The sequence below is a fragment of the Canis lupus genome, chromosome 1, assembly GCF_003254725.2.
Source record: "Canis lupus dingo isolate Sandy chromosome 1, ASM325472v2, whole genome shotgun sequence".
Taxonomy (NCBI): Eukaryota; Metazoa; Chordata; class Mammalia; order Carnivora; family Canidae; genus Canis; species Canis lupus.
Window position 1 is genome coordinate 89,087,697 of NC_064243.1, and position 19,210 is coordinate 89,106,906.

A 19,210-nucleotide genomic window follows, 5' to 3' on the forward strand; every position below is an offset into this window, starting at 1 on the left:
GAAAGAAGGCTTCTAGGGTCCAATATGTATTCTAGAGAAGCACTTGAGAGCGTGAACAAAGATCTTCCAATTTTTAACAGCTTTAAAGGATCTTAATAAGCTGCCTATAAGAGACTCACTTTAGACCTGAAAACACACACAAACTGAAAGTGAAAGGATGGAAAAAGGATATTCCATGCCAAAAGAAGTGGACAAAGGCCACAGCTGCAATATTTACATCAGACAATATTGACTTTAAAATAAAGACTGGGGGGCAGCCCTGGTGGCGCAGCGGTTTGGCGCCGCCTGCGGCCTGGGGTGTGATCCTGGAGACCTGGGATCAAGTCCCACATCAGGCTCCCTATGTGGAGCCTGCTTCTCCCTCTGCCTGTGTCTCTGCCTCTCTCTCTCTGTGTCTATGAATAAATAAATAAAATATTTTTAAAATAAAATAAAATAAAATAAAATAAAATAAAAAATAAAATAAAATAAATAAAATAAAATAAAATAAAATAAAATAAAATAAAATAAAGACTGGGGCAGCCTGGGTGGCTCAGCAGTTTAATGCCGCCTTCAGCCCAGGGCATGATCCTGGCGACCTGGGATCGAGTCCCAAGTCAGGCTCCCTGCATGGAGCCTGCTTCCCTCTGCCTGTGTCTCTGCCTCTCTTTCTCTCTGTGTCTCTCATTAATAAATAAATAAAATCTTTAAAAAATAAAATAAAATAAAATAAAATAAAATAAAGACTGTCAGAAGAGACAAAGAAGGGCACTGCATTATGATAAAAGAGTCAATCCAACAAGAGTATATAACAATTGTAAATACCTATGCACTCAACATTAGGCCACCTAAATAAATACATAAAGCAAATATCAACAGACACAGAGGGAGAAATTGAGAGTAAGACAATAATATTAGGAGACCTTAACACCTTATTTACAACAATAGATAGATCTATGCAGAAAATCAATAACAAAACCATATCTTTGAATAACACATTAGACCAGATGGACTTAACTAATATATATATATATATATATATACATATATATATATATATATGCAGAATATTCCATCCAAAAACAACAGAACACACACATTTTTTTCAAGTGCACATGGAAAATTCTCCAGGATAGATCACATGATAAGCCACAAAACAAATTTCAATAAGTTTAAGAAAACTGAAATCATAATGGTATTTCATCTTTTAAGACCACAATGTTGGGCAGCCCCGGTGGCTCAGCAGTTTAGCGCCTGCCTTTGGCCCAGGGCCTGATCCTGGAGACCCAGGATCGAGTCCCGCATCGGGCTCCCTGCGTGGAGCCTGCTTCTCTCTCTGCCTGTGTCTCTGCCTCTCTCTCTCTCTCTCTCTCTCTCTGTCTCTCATGAATAAATAAATAAATAAATCTTTAAAGAAAATAAGACCACAATGATATGAAACTAGAAATCAATCATAAGAAAAAACTGGAAAAATACAAACAAATGGAGGCTAAACAACATGCTACTAAACAGCCAGTGGGTCAGTGAAGAAATCAAAGAGGAAATAAAGGATGCTAATACAAAGGCAAAAAATCAAAAGCAATGGGTCTAATCCTGGATACCTACTTAAAAGTTTCCATATACACATAAGAAAGACCTAAAGAAAGTTAACAATCATTAGGGGCACCTGCTGGCTCAGTTGGTGGAGCATGAGACTGTTGATTTCAGGATTATAAATTCAAGCCCCATGTTGGGTGCAGAGATTACTTAAAATCTTTCTTAGAAAAAGAAAATTAACAACCATTACTTAGAAAATATTCTGAAAAACACCAAATACACATACTTAAAGCTCATAGAGCAGTCTTCTAAAAGCTTTGTTGTACTGGGAAATGTGAGGTACCCACAACAAGGAGCACCACCTAATCACTGTTACTTGATGAGTCAGATAGGATCTAAGTGTAGCCACTGATTAAGTCCTACCCTCTTAGTAGAAGAACTGGAGACTGATCATTAGAATCCACTGTTCATTCTTGAGTTTGTTATCTATAAAACTCCACCATTGTGTTAATAATAGCTAACATTCATTGAGCTCCTACTGTAGACTGGCACTGCTCTAAGCACTACCCATATATTATCTCATTTAATCCTTAATAAGAGAGATGTTCTTATATTCTCATTTAGTGATGAGACCCTGATCAGGGAACCAGCCCAAGGTCACAGCCAGAGTAAAGGAGTCAGAATTCAAAGTTGGATAAGTCTGAACATAGAGGCCAATCAAAGTCAGAAAGTACCATGTTCCATTTTGTGCATGAGCTCATTTAAGTATGCTGGCAGGCATACATGTTTGCACTCCTTAACTTATGTTCTCTCTCTCCTTCCTACTCCAAAATATAGGTAGTAGAATCTATGTAAGGCAATCTGCAGGATATGTCATCATCAATTATTTAAAGACTCTCCAAATCTACCATAACATCAGATTAAAGTCATGAATTTCTCTAAATCCAGCAGAATACTTTACACGGAGAATTTTTATAAATTTTGTTGACAATGAAGTTTGACAGAAAAAGAATGGAGGCAGAAGAGAAGGTGAACTCCATTAGTTATATCCAGAACCCAGCAGTGTGCCTGGCATACAGCCGGTACTAAAAAATGTTGTTTGAAAAATGGCAAAATAGAAGGCAGGTGAAGAGAAAGGGAGGGGCAGTCAGAAATAAAAGAAAGAGGGAGAGGTCAAAAGAAATGGAGAAAAGAAGGGAGGAAGAGGGAGAGAAGAAGAGGAGAAAGAAGGAAGGAAGGAAGGAAGGAAAGAAGGAAGGAAGGAGGAAGGGAGGGAGGGAGGGAGGATGGATGGGAGAGAAGGGCAGATGAATCCATGAGTATATTATACAAGGATCATAGGCAAGCACTGCCGTTCTAATTCCAATACCATTGTCAGTTACTGGCAGGGGATTGGCAGGGGCATGAGGGATAACAAGAAGGGCACCTTGAGTTCTTAGCTGGGTCCTGAGTTCTCCTTCCAGAACTGTACCCCAATGCCCTCACCTAGCTTCCATCATTCTGTATCATGAATGGGGTCCCAAATGGCTGCATTTACTACCCCCTTTTGGAAGGAGAAAAGAAACATCCTGCTTTTGAGAACAACTACATCCATTCTTGGTCATTTGGTTTGGGAAAGAATGACGGTCCTCCCAGCTCCACCTGATAAGGAGGAAGGGGCTTAAGACCGTCAGCCTATCCTACCAGTCATGGGCTGGTGAGTCAATGGGTCAGAGGTAGTACAAATCCCAAACAAAGTCAAGACTCCAGGAGATGTTTTTGGTTGTTTCTTTCTCAAAAAGCTTTGTCTCCTGGACAGGAAAGAAAAGAAACAAAGAAAGAAAAAGAAATAGAGAGAGAGAGTGGGAGAGAGAGGAGGGGAGAGGAAAGAAGGAAATCCTTCTCCTCATAGACAAGATTGTATAAGAGTGAGAAGTCTAGAATCCTGCAGGTATTTGCTCCCCAATAGGGAAAGCCTGGAGAGCCAGAGGCAGGGAGCCTGAGGATGAGAGTGATACCTTCTCTCTCTGACAGTTAACAGCGATATCCAGGTCAAGTGGAGGTATCATTTGAGCTGCTGGAGAGAGGTTCACCTGTGGCCACCTCTACTTATGTGGGCCAACACATTCCCTTTATTATTTAGGCCCTACTTCAGCTAGTTTTCTCTCATTTGCAGCACAAAGATCCTGACTGATAGAATCTCTCTGTGAGTCCTGGATAGAGATCTTGCATTCTTAAACACAAGCAACAGCTCACCAAAGAGTTTTCCTGCATGCTAGAATATAAAACCACTGATGCAACTGAGAACTCTAAGAGAATTTCGAATTCCAAATGACAACTTTAAACCTCATGCAGAAACCTGATCAGAGGCAAGATGAACAGATACTCAGATCTAGATTCCACCCTCACCTGTATAGGGCACACAGGGGCTGACAAGATTTCTTGTCTTGTTTTTTCTTCTAAGCACTGACATCATATACCCAACCCCTGACACATTATTTACTAAAAGAACCCATTTTACCTAGTTGGTATATTTTATGTCTCTGGTCATCGGTGTTTTCTGTCTGAGATCAAAAACTCTTAGAGAATTGTTATCTGCTTAACCCACTTTATCGAGAATGTGATAGAGGAAAGCTGTTGAAACCTGATAAATGTTTTTTCATGTAGCCACTGCTGATCTTACTACTTCAAGCAGATCCTGAGGCTATAAAATTCAAACCTTACTTTGAATGCCAGTCAACATTTTCCTGGAAGTCTTAAGTTAAAGCCAGGGACTGCTTCTTCCAGAGCTTTCCTAAACAGTAGTGATGTTCAAGGTTAAAATCAAGAGACAACTTGGGGTTGACATTAATTATGCTTATCTGATGTCATCTACCACTTTTTGAGCAACAAAGATTCTCTCACACACACCCCAACCTGCACAAATGATTTTCACTCAAGATACAATCAGAATGGGGCACCTGGGTGACTCAGCAGTTGAGCATCTGCCTTCAGCTCAGATTGTGATCCTGGGGTCCTGGGATCGAGTCCCGCACTGGGCTCCCTGCAGGGAGCCTGCTTCTCCCTCTGCTTATGTCTCTGCCTCTCTATGTGGGTCTCTCATGAATAAATAAATAAAATCTATTTTTTTTAAAGATACAATCAGAACACCTTCCTGTTCTCAACAATTAGGATTAGTAAAAAATGATTAGATTTAGAATTAGACAATCTGGTACCAGTATTCACTGCTTCTTTCTTGATGGGTGACCTTGGGCAAATTGCTTAACCTTTCAATGTGATACCTCCCTCAAAAATAAAATGTCAATAATAGCACCTGACAAATACTTCTGAGGATTTGGCAAAAATTGAACAAGATATTTTAATAAATTACATTGTAAATAAAAATGCATTTATCCTTTTACTCTATGCTGAGCTGGCAAAACTTTTGAGTAGCTTCTTGATTCACCCTGTGCATCTTTCTTAGATACTATTGTTCCTTTAGCTCAATGGGTAAAGTAAAATTGGTGATATTTAACAATCCATGTAAGCAGTATTCCAACAGGGCCAGCTTAACACTACCCTATGAGGTTGGGGTTTAAAATCCATTTTAAAACTTTTTGGCTTTTTTGGTTAGAGCTCAAAATCTATTTCAAAATATAAAGCACATAAAAAAGTACACAGCTTTTTCCTTCAACAGAATCTTCAGGTCTAGGACAATTGATCATTATGCCCCTTCATTTAAAATCATTGTTAAGTGCCAAACCTCTCTGACAGCTTGGCAAAGCATATGGCTCAGAATTATGGTGGGCTATCCTATCTTTCTTATACCTTTTATGTCAATAAATTTGACCAATGACCTTGAAATCTAAGAACCTCCAACTCCAAATATAAGTTGAGTCTTTTCCAAAGCAGACAACAATTGCGGGTAGTATATTGACATTCTGGCTTGCCAGAGAAAAGAGCAATGGGCAGAGATTCCAAAGGCCACTTGAGTCACCTGAATCTGGCCAATCTATGAAATGCCAGCCTCAATGCTGAGAGCAAGAGTTGATTTCTGACCCCAATGGTAAGTAAAGACCCAAGAGAGGTGCTTTGTTTTGTTTTTTTAAATAAATAGGGTTTGATTATTTTTATCAATTTTATCAGGTATAATTTACATAAAATAAAATTTATCAATTGTACAGATCCAAGAGTCTCGACATATACATAGTGTTTAATGATGTATGTATAACTACCACCATAATTAAGATATAGAGTCACCTCATGCCTCTCTGTAGAAATGAATGGGACAAGGGGCACTTGGGTGTCTCAGTCGTTAAGCATTTGACTCCTGATTTCGGCTCAGGTCATGATCGCAGGATTCTGGGACTGAGCTCTGTGTTAGACTCCACACTCAGCAGGGAGTCTGCTTGAGTCTTCTCTCTCCTTCTTCCTTTGCCCCTCCCCCGGCTCATGCTTTATTTCAAAATAAATAAATAAATATTTTTTTAAAAAAGAAATGAATGGGACTGATTTTAAAATCATATTAATATTTTAAGTCACAAAGGAGAAAAATGGAAGGAGGTTATTTAACCACACAAGCCCTCCAAAACCAAAACTGAGATTATAAATAAAGGCAGGCCATGAAGTCAATGTTCCCATTGCAAAGCAACTGCATGCCACTTAGTTACATGCTCCAGACCAGATGGAATTGAAATCCCTGCTTAAAATGGTCTTTAATCCCCAAATACCCAGGGTGGTGTTAAGGGGCTTCTTTCAGTACTGGATGGGTCCACCAGTGGTCAAAGTGACTAGCCAAAGGCCAAAGAGGGCCAAGAAGTGGAAGGGCTGAGGATAAGATGCTGGACACCCTTGGCAATGACCATGCCTTTCTAGAGATGATGCCAAAGAATGGCAAAGAGTCCTTGCAAATGTAGCAGGCAAGAGAGAGCCGACTTCTAAATATGGCTTGTCTTCCAGTTCACAAGGGAGGGTAATGATGACTATATATTTTGGAACTCAGGTCACTTAATGCTTATCCAAAATTGTTTTTCTGACCAACTCTAACAGCAAAAACTAAAGATGGCTCTGAACAACTGAACAAAAGATAGTTTATCCAACATCTCCAAAGCTCTTGCAGCTTCTAGTCTTAAAATGTTAACAATTTATTCCTTTCTCCTTAGCCAATTAATTCATAAATGCCCTTTACTAAATGTACATGTTATTGTGTGTTTATCAGGCATTAACACTTAGAAACACAAAAATGGGCTTGAATCATTGTCTGCCTCCTTTCCAGTAAGTGAACACAAAAACCATACAGGGGGGTAATACTAGGCATCTTCTAAATTCCTAGGGGAAAAAAAATCCATTCCTCATCCTACTCACTAGGGCAAGAAATAAATAAATAATACTGAGCTTTTGTTCAGGCTGTAGTGAGTTTTTAATTATTGAGTAGGAAATAACTACTACGTGATTGCTTCCTTTTTTTTTTTTAATTTTTATTTATTTATGATAGTCACAGAGAGAGAGAGGCAGAGACACAGGCAGAGGGAGAAGCAGGCTCCATGCACCGGGAGCCCGACGTGGGATTCGATCCCGGGTCTCCAGGATCGCGCCCTGGGCCAAAGGCAGGCGCTAAACCGCTGCGCCACCCAGGGATCCCTGATTGCTTCCTTTTATCTCACCTTGATGAAGTTGTAATCAATACCTCTGTATCATTATTAAAAATCTGACTCACTACAAATTTACCTAGATGCAAATGAAAACCATAAATCAGGCACAGTTTTATTATACTCAAAGACCTCTGTGTAATTATACATCATTTATTTGCTCCTTATCATTCAGATACACTTCCTCATGCCACCAGGTGATAGCATCAACAAGCTTACGTTGTACAAAAGTCAAAAGAAATGTGTTGGTAGTTCAGTCCTTAACTTTGAGAACTCTGTGATTAGATCTGTGGAGTTCTAGTTATTTTTTTTTCTTTCAAACAAAAGGTATCAAGGGAAAAAAATCCCATTCATTTAAGAAGTGTTTATTAAGAACTATTCTGTGCCAGGCACTGGATAAAAACGTTGCCCCTCAGGGGGCTCATTGGACATTAGGAAACAGACAAGTATATGTTTTCAATGCCTGTGACATTTGTGATAAAGCGATCTATGAAGAACAAGTTCCATACGCTGCTTCGGGGTGGCAAGAACACAACACCAAAGGAGGACTTATCAAGGAGGTGATACTTGACTTAAGCCTTAAAAAATAAGGAAGGATGGGGTGGAACAAAGGGAACATGTAAAAACATGGATTCAAGGAAAGACAGTAGCATGTGCAAAGATCCAGCAGTGTAAGAGGCCACTGAATTTGGGGGATTGTAAGCAACAGGACATACCTAGGAGGCAGAGTAAAAAATGGAGGCAGGAGCAAAATATTCATAATCAGGAAATTATGCACACTTTAGAATCCAGAAATGAGATATCATTGGGCAGGCATTTGATGCTAACAACAGATTTTAAGCAAGGCAGGGAGAAGCATGGCTTTCTTCATGGGGTGGTCCAGAATATGAATGTAGAAGAAGAGGTCTGGAGGCAGGGAGACCAGTTCATCTACTGAACTATTGCAATAGTTCAAGCAAAAGATTATGGGAACCTGAACTAGGAAAGTAAAAGCAAGTATGGAGAAGAAAGAATAGTTCAGGAGACATTTAAGTACCTTTTCTGACAGAACTCTGTTCTGACAGAACTCAGTGACTAATGGTACCTTGGGAATAAGGAGGAAGTAGAAGTCTAGGATTATTCCAAGATGTATAATTTGGGTGATAGATGATTCACACAGATAGTATCCATAAAAAAAAACAAGAGCAATTTTCAGGGAAAATCAGAAAAGTTGCTATTGATACATATGAAATTTGAGTTGTCCACATAGAGCTGTTTATTAACAGCAAATCTGGGTATAGAGCTCAGTAGTATAATTTTCTGTGAAGGAAAAAAAGTGAAAATTAGAAGTGCTTAAAGTTGACAAGGGTCTAATATCTCAATATGTAATGATCTCCTATAAATCCATAAAAAAAGAGGAACCCAAAATATAAAGATGAGCAAAGGACAGGAATGGGCAATTAATAAAAATACCCCCCAAATCTCTTAAGCATTTGAAGAAATGCTCAAATTCATTGCTAATATGAGATATGAAAAATTAAAACACCAGTAGGATATTTGACTATACAGTGGAAGGGGCAAACCAACAATAACCAGCATAACCAGTACACTGGCCAGTCATTTTAGTAATCTCTACTTGCTTAAATACCAGTCTCATCCTCTCCCCTCTTTCTATGCCTCAACTGAGGCATAGAGTTGAATTAATCATATTCACCCTCGAAATATCTTTTAAAAATTTGTCCACTGGAAGACCCATTTCATTCCATGGCGATCTTTGCCCTACTCTCTTCCTGTGGAGGCTAAACATCACAGATTTGCACTCCTGCTTCCAGTTGGGTTTCATCAAGAGGAATCATCAGCAGGAGATAGGAGGGAGAAAAAAGAGAGAAGTTGGGGTATTATACCTACGTGACAGGTTCAGTTCCTGTCCAACAGCCCACCTTCCACAACTCCAGATCTCATAAGAGGCTTATGGTTACTTAATCCCTCCCCCTTTGACACTTCAGTCCTGGAGGAACTAACAACTTTCTATTATTCTGAGTCATGGGTACTTCTCCATCTCTTCATTGTTTTGCTTTCCTTAACTTTGTCCATAATTTTGTATTAAGTTACTATTATTAAGTTCTCTTTAGTAAATCTCTTTTGAGGGTGCCATCCCTTTTCTGCCTTAACTCTGACTAAATCAGCTATGGAGAGTTTCAGGGAATAACTCCTATGATAAAGAGCTTGCCCCCCCTCCCCATTTTTTCCTTTAATTTTAATACAGGATGCACTTGAATATATTTATCTGCTGAAGCAAAATAATTCCCATTATTCTGTAGCAGAAACAATGTATGGGAGACTGAGTAATTAGACACTAGCTCAGATCACTATCTCTCCCACTACTCTGATCCATCATGACTGATCTTAGAGATAAAAGAGCACAGATCCAAAGGATGCAGTAAAAACCAATGTCATTGTAGATCAGTAGATACTTGCATACTTATAGGATTAACACTGTCTGGATTCCAACAAGCAGCTGAATATGTTCAAGATAAAGCTACAGTCCATATTTCAGATTGGGGATTGGCAACAAATAGCTATGGACTACATTCTGAAAAATAAGCATTTTCACATGTATCATGGGTCATTTCTAATCCTAGCATCATAGCCAGGTCCAGCTGAATGTTTCTGATCTTTGGTCCTACCCATAACCTCCTCGGGGAGTCCTTGCCTGGCTATACCATCTAAGCAGCATGCTCCATACCCACCAATTATTACTGAGCCAAGTTCATTTCCCATGAGCATGTGCTACAATTTGTATTTCTATTTTTCCCTTTACTTCCTGTTGTTTGTTTTCTCCATGAGATTGAAGTTCCCTCAGGGCAAGGGACCCTGTCTAGGACACAAAAGGCCCTTAATAAATATTCTTGAGTAAGTAAATAGTGAACAACAGGGGTGGCACAAATAGCCCATAGAAGGTAGAAAAGGATTGATTCCCTTCCCTACCACATTTATGGGTGGTGCGCCTCACATGGCCTCCCTTGTAGTCAAAACATACTTTTCAGATCTGGATCCCTTGCAGTGCACTCAAGGATGCTGCTAGCATTGGGTGAGGCTGTAAATATCTCTAACGAGAAGGGCTCAAGTCTGCGTGTGTTTGCCTTCTTTTGCACAGCACTCGGCACACTCCCAAGTGCAGATGGGCTCTTCATAAATATTATTAAAGGATGATGACACAGAGGATTATTTAATACTTCTGCATGGGGTGGAGACAGACCTCGGGCCACAAATCTACTTTGAATGTGCTTTACTTCTCAAATCATTTGAACTAAAATGATTTCAGCAACACCGACTTCTCTGCAACTACAAATCAGGCACATTCAGAGTGACAAAGCTTAAAAAGAATGCCATTTTCAAGGCTGAAACTGTATTATTCTGAAGTAAATGGAATCCTTGTTTCAGTGACACTGTAAGAGTAGAAATTAAAGAAACTGAAAGTCTTCCCTCAGGGAGCAATGATTATCTGCAAACAATGAAATTTTGCCTGAATAATTCATCAGTTTCAAGGGTGCAGGCCCCTCACACCCACCTCTGATTCGGAATCCCAAGAGTTTACGCAAGTGCACCATTTAATGCATCTCAACTACTGAGTTGTCATTCTTCTGGGTCCTGGCACTAAAGGGCACATTCCAATAATTTTTTTCATAAAAAAAATAAAACTTATATGGCAAACCATGGTTAAGATAAAAGTTTGAAGCTGTATTTATTTTACCAAAGAAAAAAGAAGCTCATAAAGTGTCCATCATGAGAATCCACCTGGGAACTACACAACAGATCAAATACCCAAAACAAATCACCACGTCAGAGCCCCACAGGATTCTGGATCCCAACCAGCAAGCATGAATAATCCTTTTAAATGGTCACTTACATATCAGAACAAGCTCTTTGTGAAATTTCTAAGCAAGGACTCCGGTTTCCGACTGAAACAGAGTTTTATTGGGAGGGAGGGGACAAAGTGAAATCAAGAACCACCAGGAAATGTCCGGGAGAAAAGAGGACAAATGGTTTTTGTTGTCAGAATGAAACCTGCCTCTCCTGGCCAGCGTTTGGAAAGTTGCTGGCTATCCCCCAGGAGAGTTGGGCAATATTCTCCACTAGTTTCTCAGGGATCATCTTGATCTAGTGGTAGTTACTGGGCAGATGCAATTGTAAACTAGAAGACCTAGTTTCAAATCCTGGGTCACTTTCTGATTAGCTGTATAACTTTGTACAAGTCACTTAGCCTCTCTGATACTTGATTCAATATCTTTAAGATGGTGAGAATAAAAAATTAAAAAAAAAGATGATGAGAATAATGCCTCCCCAATTACCCACTAAATTCGTGCAAAGATCAAGTGAAATCAGATGTACCCAACTTCTTTCTACATTTTAATATCCTGTGTAAGTAAGGGAAAAGTATTATTAAATACATTCCCATAATATTAAGTAGCCTACATAGTAATCAGGTTTCTGTATGACCCTGAGTCCTCAATGTCTAAAGATGGCTCAATTTTGCACTGTTCACAGTTTTACTGAATCCTTTTTTTTTCTTTTTTTTTAAGGAAGGTTATGAGCAAAGGCAAATGGAAAAAAATTTCATTTTTTCAATGTGGGATTGAGTCCCATGTTGGGCTCCCTGCATGGAGCCTGTTTCTCCCTCCGCCTGTGTCTCTGCCTCTCTGTGTGTGTGTGTGTGTGTGTGTGTGTGTGTGTGTGTGTGTCTCATGAATAAATAAATAAAATCTTAAAAAAAGAAAAGAAAATTCTTTTCAATGAACAAGGTTGGAACAATTAGATTTAGGAAGAGGTAAACCTTTCTCCCTGCTTTCACCATATACAAAAATTAATTGCAATAATATACCCTACTCTTTGGTGCTGCCCTGCACTGAGGTTGGATCATCACCATAAGCCTAAGGGAGAGAAGTAAAGTGGGGTCATCCAAAAGACTCTTCCTGGTCGAAGAATCCAAGGTCAAGTTACAGAAACCAGTTGTATTTTCAACTGTTAGCAGCACACAACTGGAAATTAAACTTATAAAACTATTCCATTTATCATAGCATCAGAAACATAAAAAATACTCAGAAATAAATTCAATAAAAAATGTGTGCGACCTCTACAGCAAACCACAAAATATACATAAGAGAAATTATACTACAAAGTATGTAAGGGAAACTGAAGAAAACTAAAATGAAGAGATAAACCACATTCATGAACTGGAGAGCTCAGTATTATTGAAATGCAATTCTTCTCAAATTATTCTATAATTCCACCCAATTCCAATCAAAACTGTAACAACTGGTAGATATTGACAAGCTGATTTGAAATGTGTATAGAAATACAAAAGACCAAGGATGTATCATCTTTTTAAATTTGGCCAAGAAGAAAAAAACACTTGGGGGATCTGATTTCAGTACGACTTTAAAAGTTTAATAATCAAGTCAGTGTAATATTGGCATAAGGATAGGAAAAAAGATCAATGAAAGAAAATAGAGAATCCTGAAATAGACCCAAACACATACGGCCAACTTATTTTTAACAAAGGTACCAAGGGGAAAGAAAAGTCTTCTCATGGGCAGCCCGGGTGGCTCAGCAGTTTAGCACCGCCTTCAGCCCAGGGCATGATCCTGGGGACCTAGGATCGAGTCCCACATCAGACTCCCTGCATGGAGCCTGCTTCTCCCTCTGCCTGTGTCTCTGCCTCTCTCTGTGTGTGTGTGTGTGTGTGTGTGTGTGTCTCATGAATAAATAAATAAAATCTTAAAAAAAAAAAAGAAAAGAAAATTCTTTTCAATGAACAAGGTTGGAACAATTGGATTTAGGAAGAAGTAAACCTTTCTCTCTGCCTTTCACCATACACAAAAATTAATTCAAAATCATCATAGACTGAAATGTGAAAATTAAAATTATAACAATTCTAGGGAACACATGTTTCTGACTTTTGGGTAAGCAGAGACTTCTTGCAGAGAACAAAAAGTACACACTAACTATACAAGAAAATATTAATAAACTAAACTTCATCAAAATGTAAAACATCTGGTCATCAAAAGGCACCACTAACAATATGAAAAGACAAGCAAGAAGCCAGGAGAAAATATTCGCAATACATATATCAGACAAAAGACATTATCCAGAATATATAAAGAACTTCTATAAGTCAATAACAAAAGACAACCTAATTTTTTAATTGAGCAAATGCATTATGAATAGCTATATAACAAAAAAAGTTACACAAATGGAGAATAAGCATATGAAAATGAGTTCAACATCACTAGCTATTACAATGATGCAAATCTCAGCCAAAAGAAAAGAGAAAATTTCAACACAAGTTTCGCTTGGCAGGAGCCTCCCAAGATATGTGTGCATTTGGGGTGTTTGTTTTAAGGACTACAGTATCTTTTTTACTTTTGAGGCCTGTGCAAAGCGCTTTTCCCCTTACCTTCATCAAAATGGAACCACAAACAGCCAGCCACTGCTTAGAGTGGATATCAAAGACTCAAGGAATCTCAGAGTGAGGTTCAAGAGATGCCTCTCCAGCCCATCCCATCAGATTTTGCATTATTTCCCTCTTCCGAAAGGTCTCCTTCTCAACAAGCTGCTGACACCCAGGGTCTTAACACACTGGCTGCATTCAGAGTCAAAGTGTACAAAGATTGCCAGGATATAAGCAATACGGGACTGGTTTCTCTAGATGATCCTGAACCACAGAGTGATTAGACTGTGTCCACAATGCCCCTTCAACTCAGCTAGTGTCAACACCCAAATGCCACTTGCATTATAGAGAGAGGCCAGCAAAAGCATGTAAATGTCAAATTGATACCAAGGGAATTTGAGTATAAGCATGCCAAAGGATGGGCTCTACTTGTTAAAAATGGGTAAGAAGCTTGAAGTGGAGCTCCAGTTTCAGCCTTAATCCCTGAGAATCTTTAGGAGAAAGATGAAGTTCCACTAAAAAAAAAAAAAAAAAAAAATCAAGATCGATTAAATCTATATGAGGTGGCGAGAGAAACCTGTACATCACAACACCTCCTAGGAGGAGCAGCACCCCTAGTCACAGAAGCCAAAGGTTGAGGAGCAGGCCTGGGAAGCCCTGGAGAGCTCCTGAGGACTCCTGAGGTGTTGGCTGAGAACAGAGGTTCTCAGAGGGCAACAGACAAGTGCACACCCTTTATTCAACTGCCTGAAGCATCTGCCCCAACTTCTCTGGCTCCTCCTGTCTGGACAACCTCATGCTCCTCTTTTGTCTTCTCTCCTGAGGCCTGGAGCAGAATGGCCTAGAGCCCATGCCCTGCTCCACTGCCTGAGAAGCTTCATTTGCACTCCACCCCCAGGGGAAGGCTTGGCCAGTGGTCAGCCCACTAGCCCACAGGCAGGCAAAAAGAGGAATGGATCCCTTGTCCTGCCTTCTCATTCTTCCCATGAAGGCTCCACTTCCTGGTGTGGAGACTGTGCTGTGGGCCCCTCTACTCATCCTTGTCCAGTCTCATCTCCTCCCTCCTGAAGATGGGACCAAGGACAACATGAAACAAGAGGGAGGACTTGAGGTTTGAGGGCTTGGCCAGCATAGGCTCCCCCAGCCTATGCAGGAGCTGTCACCTGGAGACCTGGGCAGCTGGGGTGCCACAGCTGAGAGAAAAAGGAACCCTCACACACTGCTGATAGGAATGGAGATCGATGCAGCCACTGTGGAAAACAGTATGGAGGTTCCTCAAAAAAATTGAAAATGCAATTGCCATATGATCCAGTAATTCCACTATTGTGTGTTTACTCCAAGAAAATGAAAACACTAATTTGAAAAGATACATGCACCTATTTATTTATTTAGAAGATTTTATTTATTTATTCATGAGAGACACACACAGAGAGAGAGGCAGAGACACAGGCAGAGGGATAAGCAGGCTCCATGCAGGGAGCCCGACATGGAACTTGATTCTGGGTCCCCAGGATCATGCCCTAGGCTGAAGGTAGCACCAAACCGCTGAACTACCAGGGCTGCCCAACACCTCTATATTTATTGTAGCATTATTTATAAGAGCCAAGATATGGAAGCAACCCAAGTGTCCATCCACAAATGAGTGGATAAAGAAGAAGTGGTATACATATAAATGGAGTGTTACTCAGCTATTAAATATAATACGATATAATGCCAAGTGAAGTAAGTCGATCAAAGAAAATCAAGTGCCATATGATTTCACTCATATGTGGAATTTAAGAAATAAAACAAGAAAATCATCACTTTTGCCCTTACTTATATTACTATAATAAATTATAATAATGGGTTTCTTAATATTGAATTATTTTTGTATTACTAGAGTAAATCTCATTTGAGCACATGTTTTGGATTCTGTTTGCTTTTATTAAGGATTTTTGCATTAAAATTCCTAAGTAAGAAAAAAAAAGAAATACTGGAAATATATATAGCAAAATTGATTACCACTGCATATTATAACTTGTTTTCTACTTTTTGTTTATCTGTGATTTCTAATTTTAATAATGCATATATATTTTTACCATTTAATGAAAAATGTTAAGAAACTACTGATATGCTTCGATTGAATTAAATAATCATTTTAGATTGTTTTTAGAAAGAAAGAAAGAAAGAAAGAAAGAAAGAAAGAAAGAAAGAAAGAAAGAAAGAAAGAAAAAGAAAACAAACAAGAGACAAACAGAAAGCCGACTCTTAAAAGCAGAGAACAAAGTGATGGTTACCAGAGGGAAGGTTGGTGGGGTGATGGGTGGGAAAGGTGAAGGGGGCAGCCCAGGTGGCTCAGTGGTTTAGCACTGCCTTCACCCCAGGGTGTGACCCTGAAGACCCAGGATTGAGTCCCAAGTCAGGCTCCCTGCATGGATCCTGCTTCTCCCTCTGCCTGTGTCTCTGCTTCTCTCTGTCTCTGCGTAGCTTGTGACATAAAATGAAAGAAAGAAAGAAGAAAGAAAGAAAGAAAGAAAGAAAGAAAGAAAGAAAGAAAGAAAGAAAGAAAGAAAGAAAGAAAGAGAGAGAGAGAAAGAAAGAGAGAAAGAAAGAAAGGGTGAAGGGAATCAAAAAGCACACTCATCATGATGAGCACCGAGTAATGTACAGATGTTGAAATCACATTGTACACCTGACACTAACAGAACACTATATGTTAATGACACTTCCATTTTTTAAAAAGGAAATAATATTTTGCACACACTAGCATTGCTAAAATTAAAAAGACTGGCAAAAAAAGAATGAGGCTCAGAGATCAAATAAGTCTCTCGAGTTCCCACAGCTAAGAGGCAGAACCAAGAATGGAGTTCAGGCCGCCAGATTCTCCATGCTCCATACCAAGTGCACTATACATGCCTCTAAGTTCTCATACTTCCAACCATTCCCACCGGAGGAGGGGAGAATGAGCTACAGCTAATGACAAAGGAGACACTGATGTCAGAAACCTACCACACAGTTTTTCACGGTGATATCATTGCTTACCTGTCCAGGGCCATGCTGGTGGGCATACTCCTCCCAAACCCTCGGACCCCCATCTGACGGAAATATGGAATGCAAGGGAGGTTGGCAGCAATGATGGCCAGGGAGTCGGAAGGGCTCACAAAGAAGCCATTTCGGCCTAGGATCATATAACGGTCCTGTCAGAAGGAAAGCGTGAAAATGATCGGACAGAGGCATGTGCTGCTGGCAATGCCATTCCCATAATCATCACAAGCTACTTTACTGCCATTCTGTATTTCAACAATCTAAAACAACTTGAATGAAGCCAAAGAGGACATGGGAAGCCTTATTTTAAATTCCTGAGTATAGTGGTGCTCAGCAGTTGTTGGCTCAGTTGGTTAAGCGTCTGCTTTCGGCTCAGGTCATGATCCCAGTCCTAGGATCGAGTCCTACATCGGGCTCTCTGCTCAGTAGGGAGCCTGCTTCTCCCTCTCCCCCAGCCTGCCACTCCACCTACTTGTATTTGCTCTCTCTTTCTCTCAATCAAATAAACAAAATCTTTTTTTTAACTAACTAAATAAATAAGTTCATTCCTGAGTACTGTAGGGCCCAGGACCTTGACACTGTTAAGAATGTATCCCACCTGTTGAAAGGTGGATGACTACCTCAGGCTTCAGTAGTCTCCATATACTTATCTCATACTTTCCCCAAAATATAATAGAGAACAAGAATTATTGTTGAACTACCTACCTAACCTAGCTCCTTAATGCAGTTTTAACAAAACCAACTATAAATAAAGATTTATTGCATGAGTATTTTTTAAAAGAAATAACCTTTTAATAACATAATGCACTCTGGAACTAAGAAACATAAAGGCTGTTTAATTGCAGTACAGGAGAGCCAGTAAAAAGAAGAGCAGATGCGGAGCCAATTAGGGTTCAAATGCTGCATACATGTCAGCCAGCCCCATGAATTCTCTGGCTTCCAATGCTTGGCTTATGATATGGTAAAAGGGTTAGAAGGCAGGAAACATTCCTACTTACCCCATCAGCATCAAATGCAGCTCCAAATCCATATTCTCCTCCTTTCATTGCTTCCAGAAGGGTTGTTGCATATGTCAGGTTTGGGTCAGGATGCTGCCCTCCAAAATCTTCCAGGGGGACACAGTTTATTGCAGAATTGGCTGGAGCTCCCAGCTCATCACACAAGACTTTTCTCACGTAGGGTCCCATAACTGAAAAGAAATATGCAGCAATATGAAATCTTTGCAGAAACCCACAAGTGTGTTCTGTTCTGGTTAGAACAAGAAAGGCCATTTAATAGCAGAGAGAAAAAAAATTCTACAAGCCCTTTCAAGACACAACACAGAGTAACACTTACTTCAACTACTATCCATTGAGTATCTAGCATGCCTGACAGGCAAAATCAAAAGATGTTCACTGTTTGAGGGTTGTGTTGTATCAGTGAAAATTAAATGGAAAGCGATGCTTTACATATATTTCAGCCAACAGGATTACATAGTGGTCCCTAAATGTGCTGTAAGTTCTACCTCAGGCTCCATTCCCTTGTCTATAATGTCCTTTCCATTTGGGTGGCATCTCTACTCCCCATCTCTATCTAATTTATATTCTTTCTAAGAAATGCAGATCCTCCAGAAATGCTACCTCCTTCTTGAAACTTTACCTGTGGTAGTTTCTTCTTGTAAGCCATTGGACCTAATTATTTCATAAATATACATTACATAGCACCAGTCTTACCATCACTCACTCACTCACTCACCTATAGATTTGACTCATGCTGCTATTGTATTAAGAGCCCAATAATGCAGAAACTATGTGCTTTGCATCCCTTGATTATGATGTTTTTGTTCCTAACATATGATGATTCTGTTCCTAACACAGGAATTTATTTAGGCGCTCCATAAATGTGTGTTGAACTGGAAAATACCACTCCTTAGCACTTATTTTGTAAAACATGCTTAGTTTTATATACTTCAGTGGTTTACAGCATCTAATTATATAGTTGGTAGAGTTAAAATGATTGCAGACACAAAGAACATTGCTGTCCAGCACTTATTTCCCCTTCCTCTAGTAGCAATACTTTGGGTTTCCTCTAGAGAATAAATTCCTTCCCCATCTTAGTTCTTATCAGGTGGATATGGCTAAATCCCACTTGCCCCAAGGCTGAGAAGGTGACCTAAGTCTGCCCAATCAACATCTTCCATCCCTCAGCCAGAGTGATTGATTGGAGGATGGATATACAGTACAAACAAGGCAGTGAGGCTCAAAACCAGATATACTGCTCAAACTGTTAAAAAAGAGAAGCTGTCTTCCCTCTAGGCCAGATAATGCTAGGGCAAGAACCTGAAAGATCCTTTTCTGGGGAATATGATTGGGGCAATAAGAAAGAACAAAACTGCCCAACCAGATGACCTTAGAGTAAAGCCATGGAGGATGAGTGCTACACATGGGCTCAGACCTCCTAACAAAATTTTCAGTGCCCCATTCTCAAACATGCCAGACAGCCAAGGATTGCCAAACTTTTGAAAAATTCAGTCAATGTGAGACCAAAACAAAAAGAATAAAGAGCAACCTGGAAGAAACAGAAACTATACAGGGAGGGGACACCTGGGTGGCTCAGCGGTTGAACATCTGCCTTTGGCTCAGGGCATGATCCCGGG

The 19,210-nt window shown here is 39.7% G+C and overlaps 1 protein-coding gene across 1 annotated transcript in view; it reads right to left on the reverse strand.

Moving 5' to 3' along the window:
- PGM5 (phosphoglucomutase 5) overlaps positions 1 to 19,210 on the reverse strand; it is a 189,361-nt gene that overhangs the window by 138,545 nt on the left and 31,606 nt on the right. Inside the window, exons 5-6 of the mRNA XM_025423380.3 lie at positions 17,574 to 17,764; positions 16,573 to 16,727 (exon numbers count right to left, since the gene is read on the reverse strand). Coding sequence (XP_025279165.1) covers positions 16,573 to 16,727; positions 17,574 to 17,764 — 346 coding nt within the window. The remainder of the gene's footprint in view (positions 1 to 16,572; positions 16,728 to 17,573; positions 17,765 to 19,210) is intronic.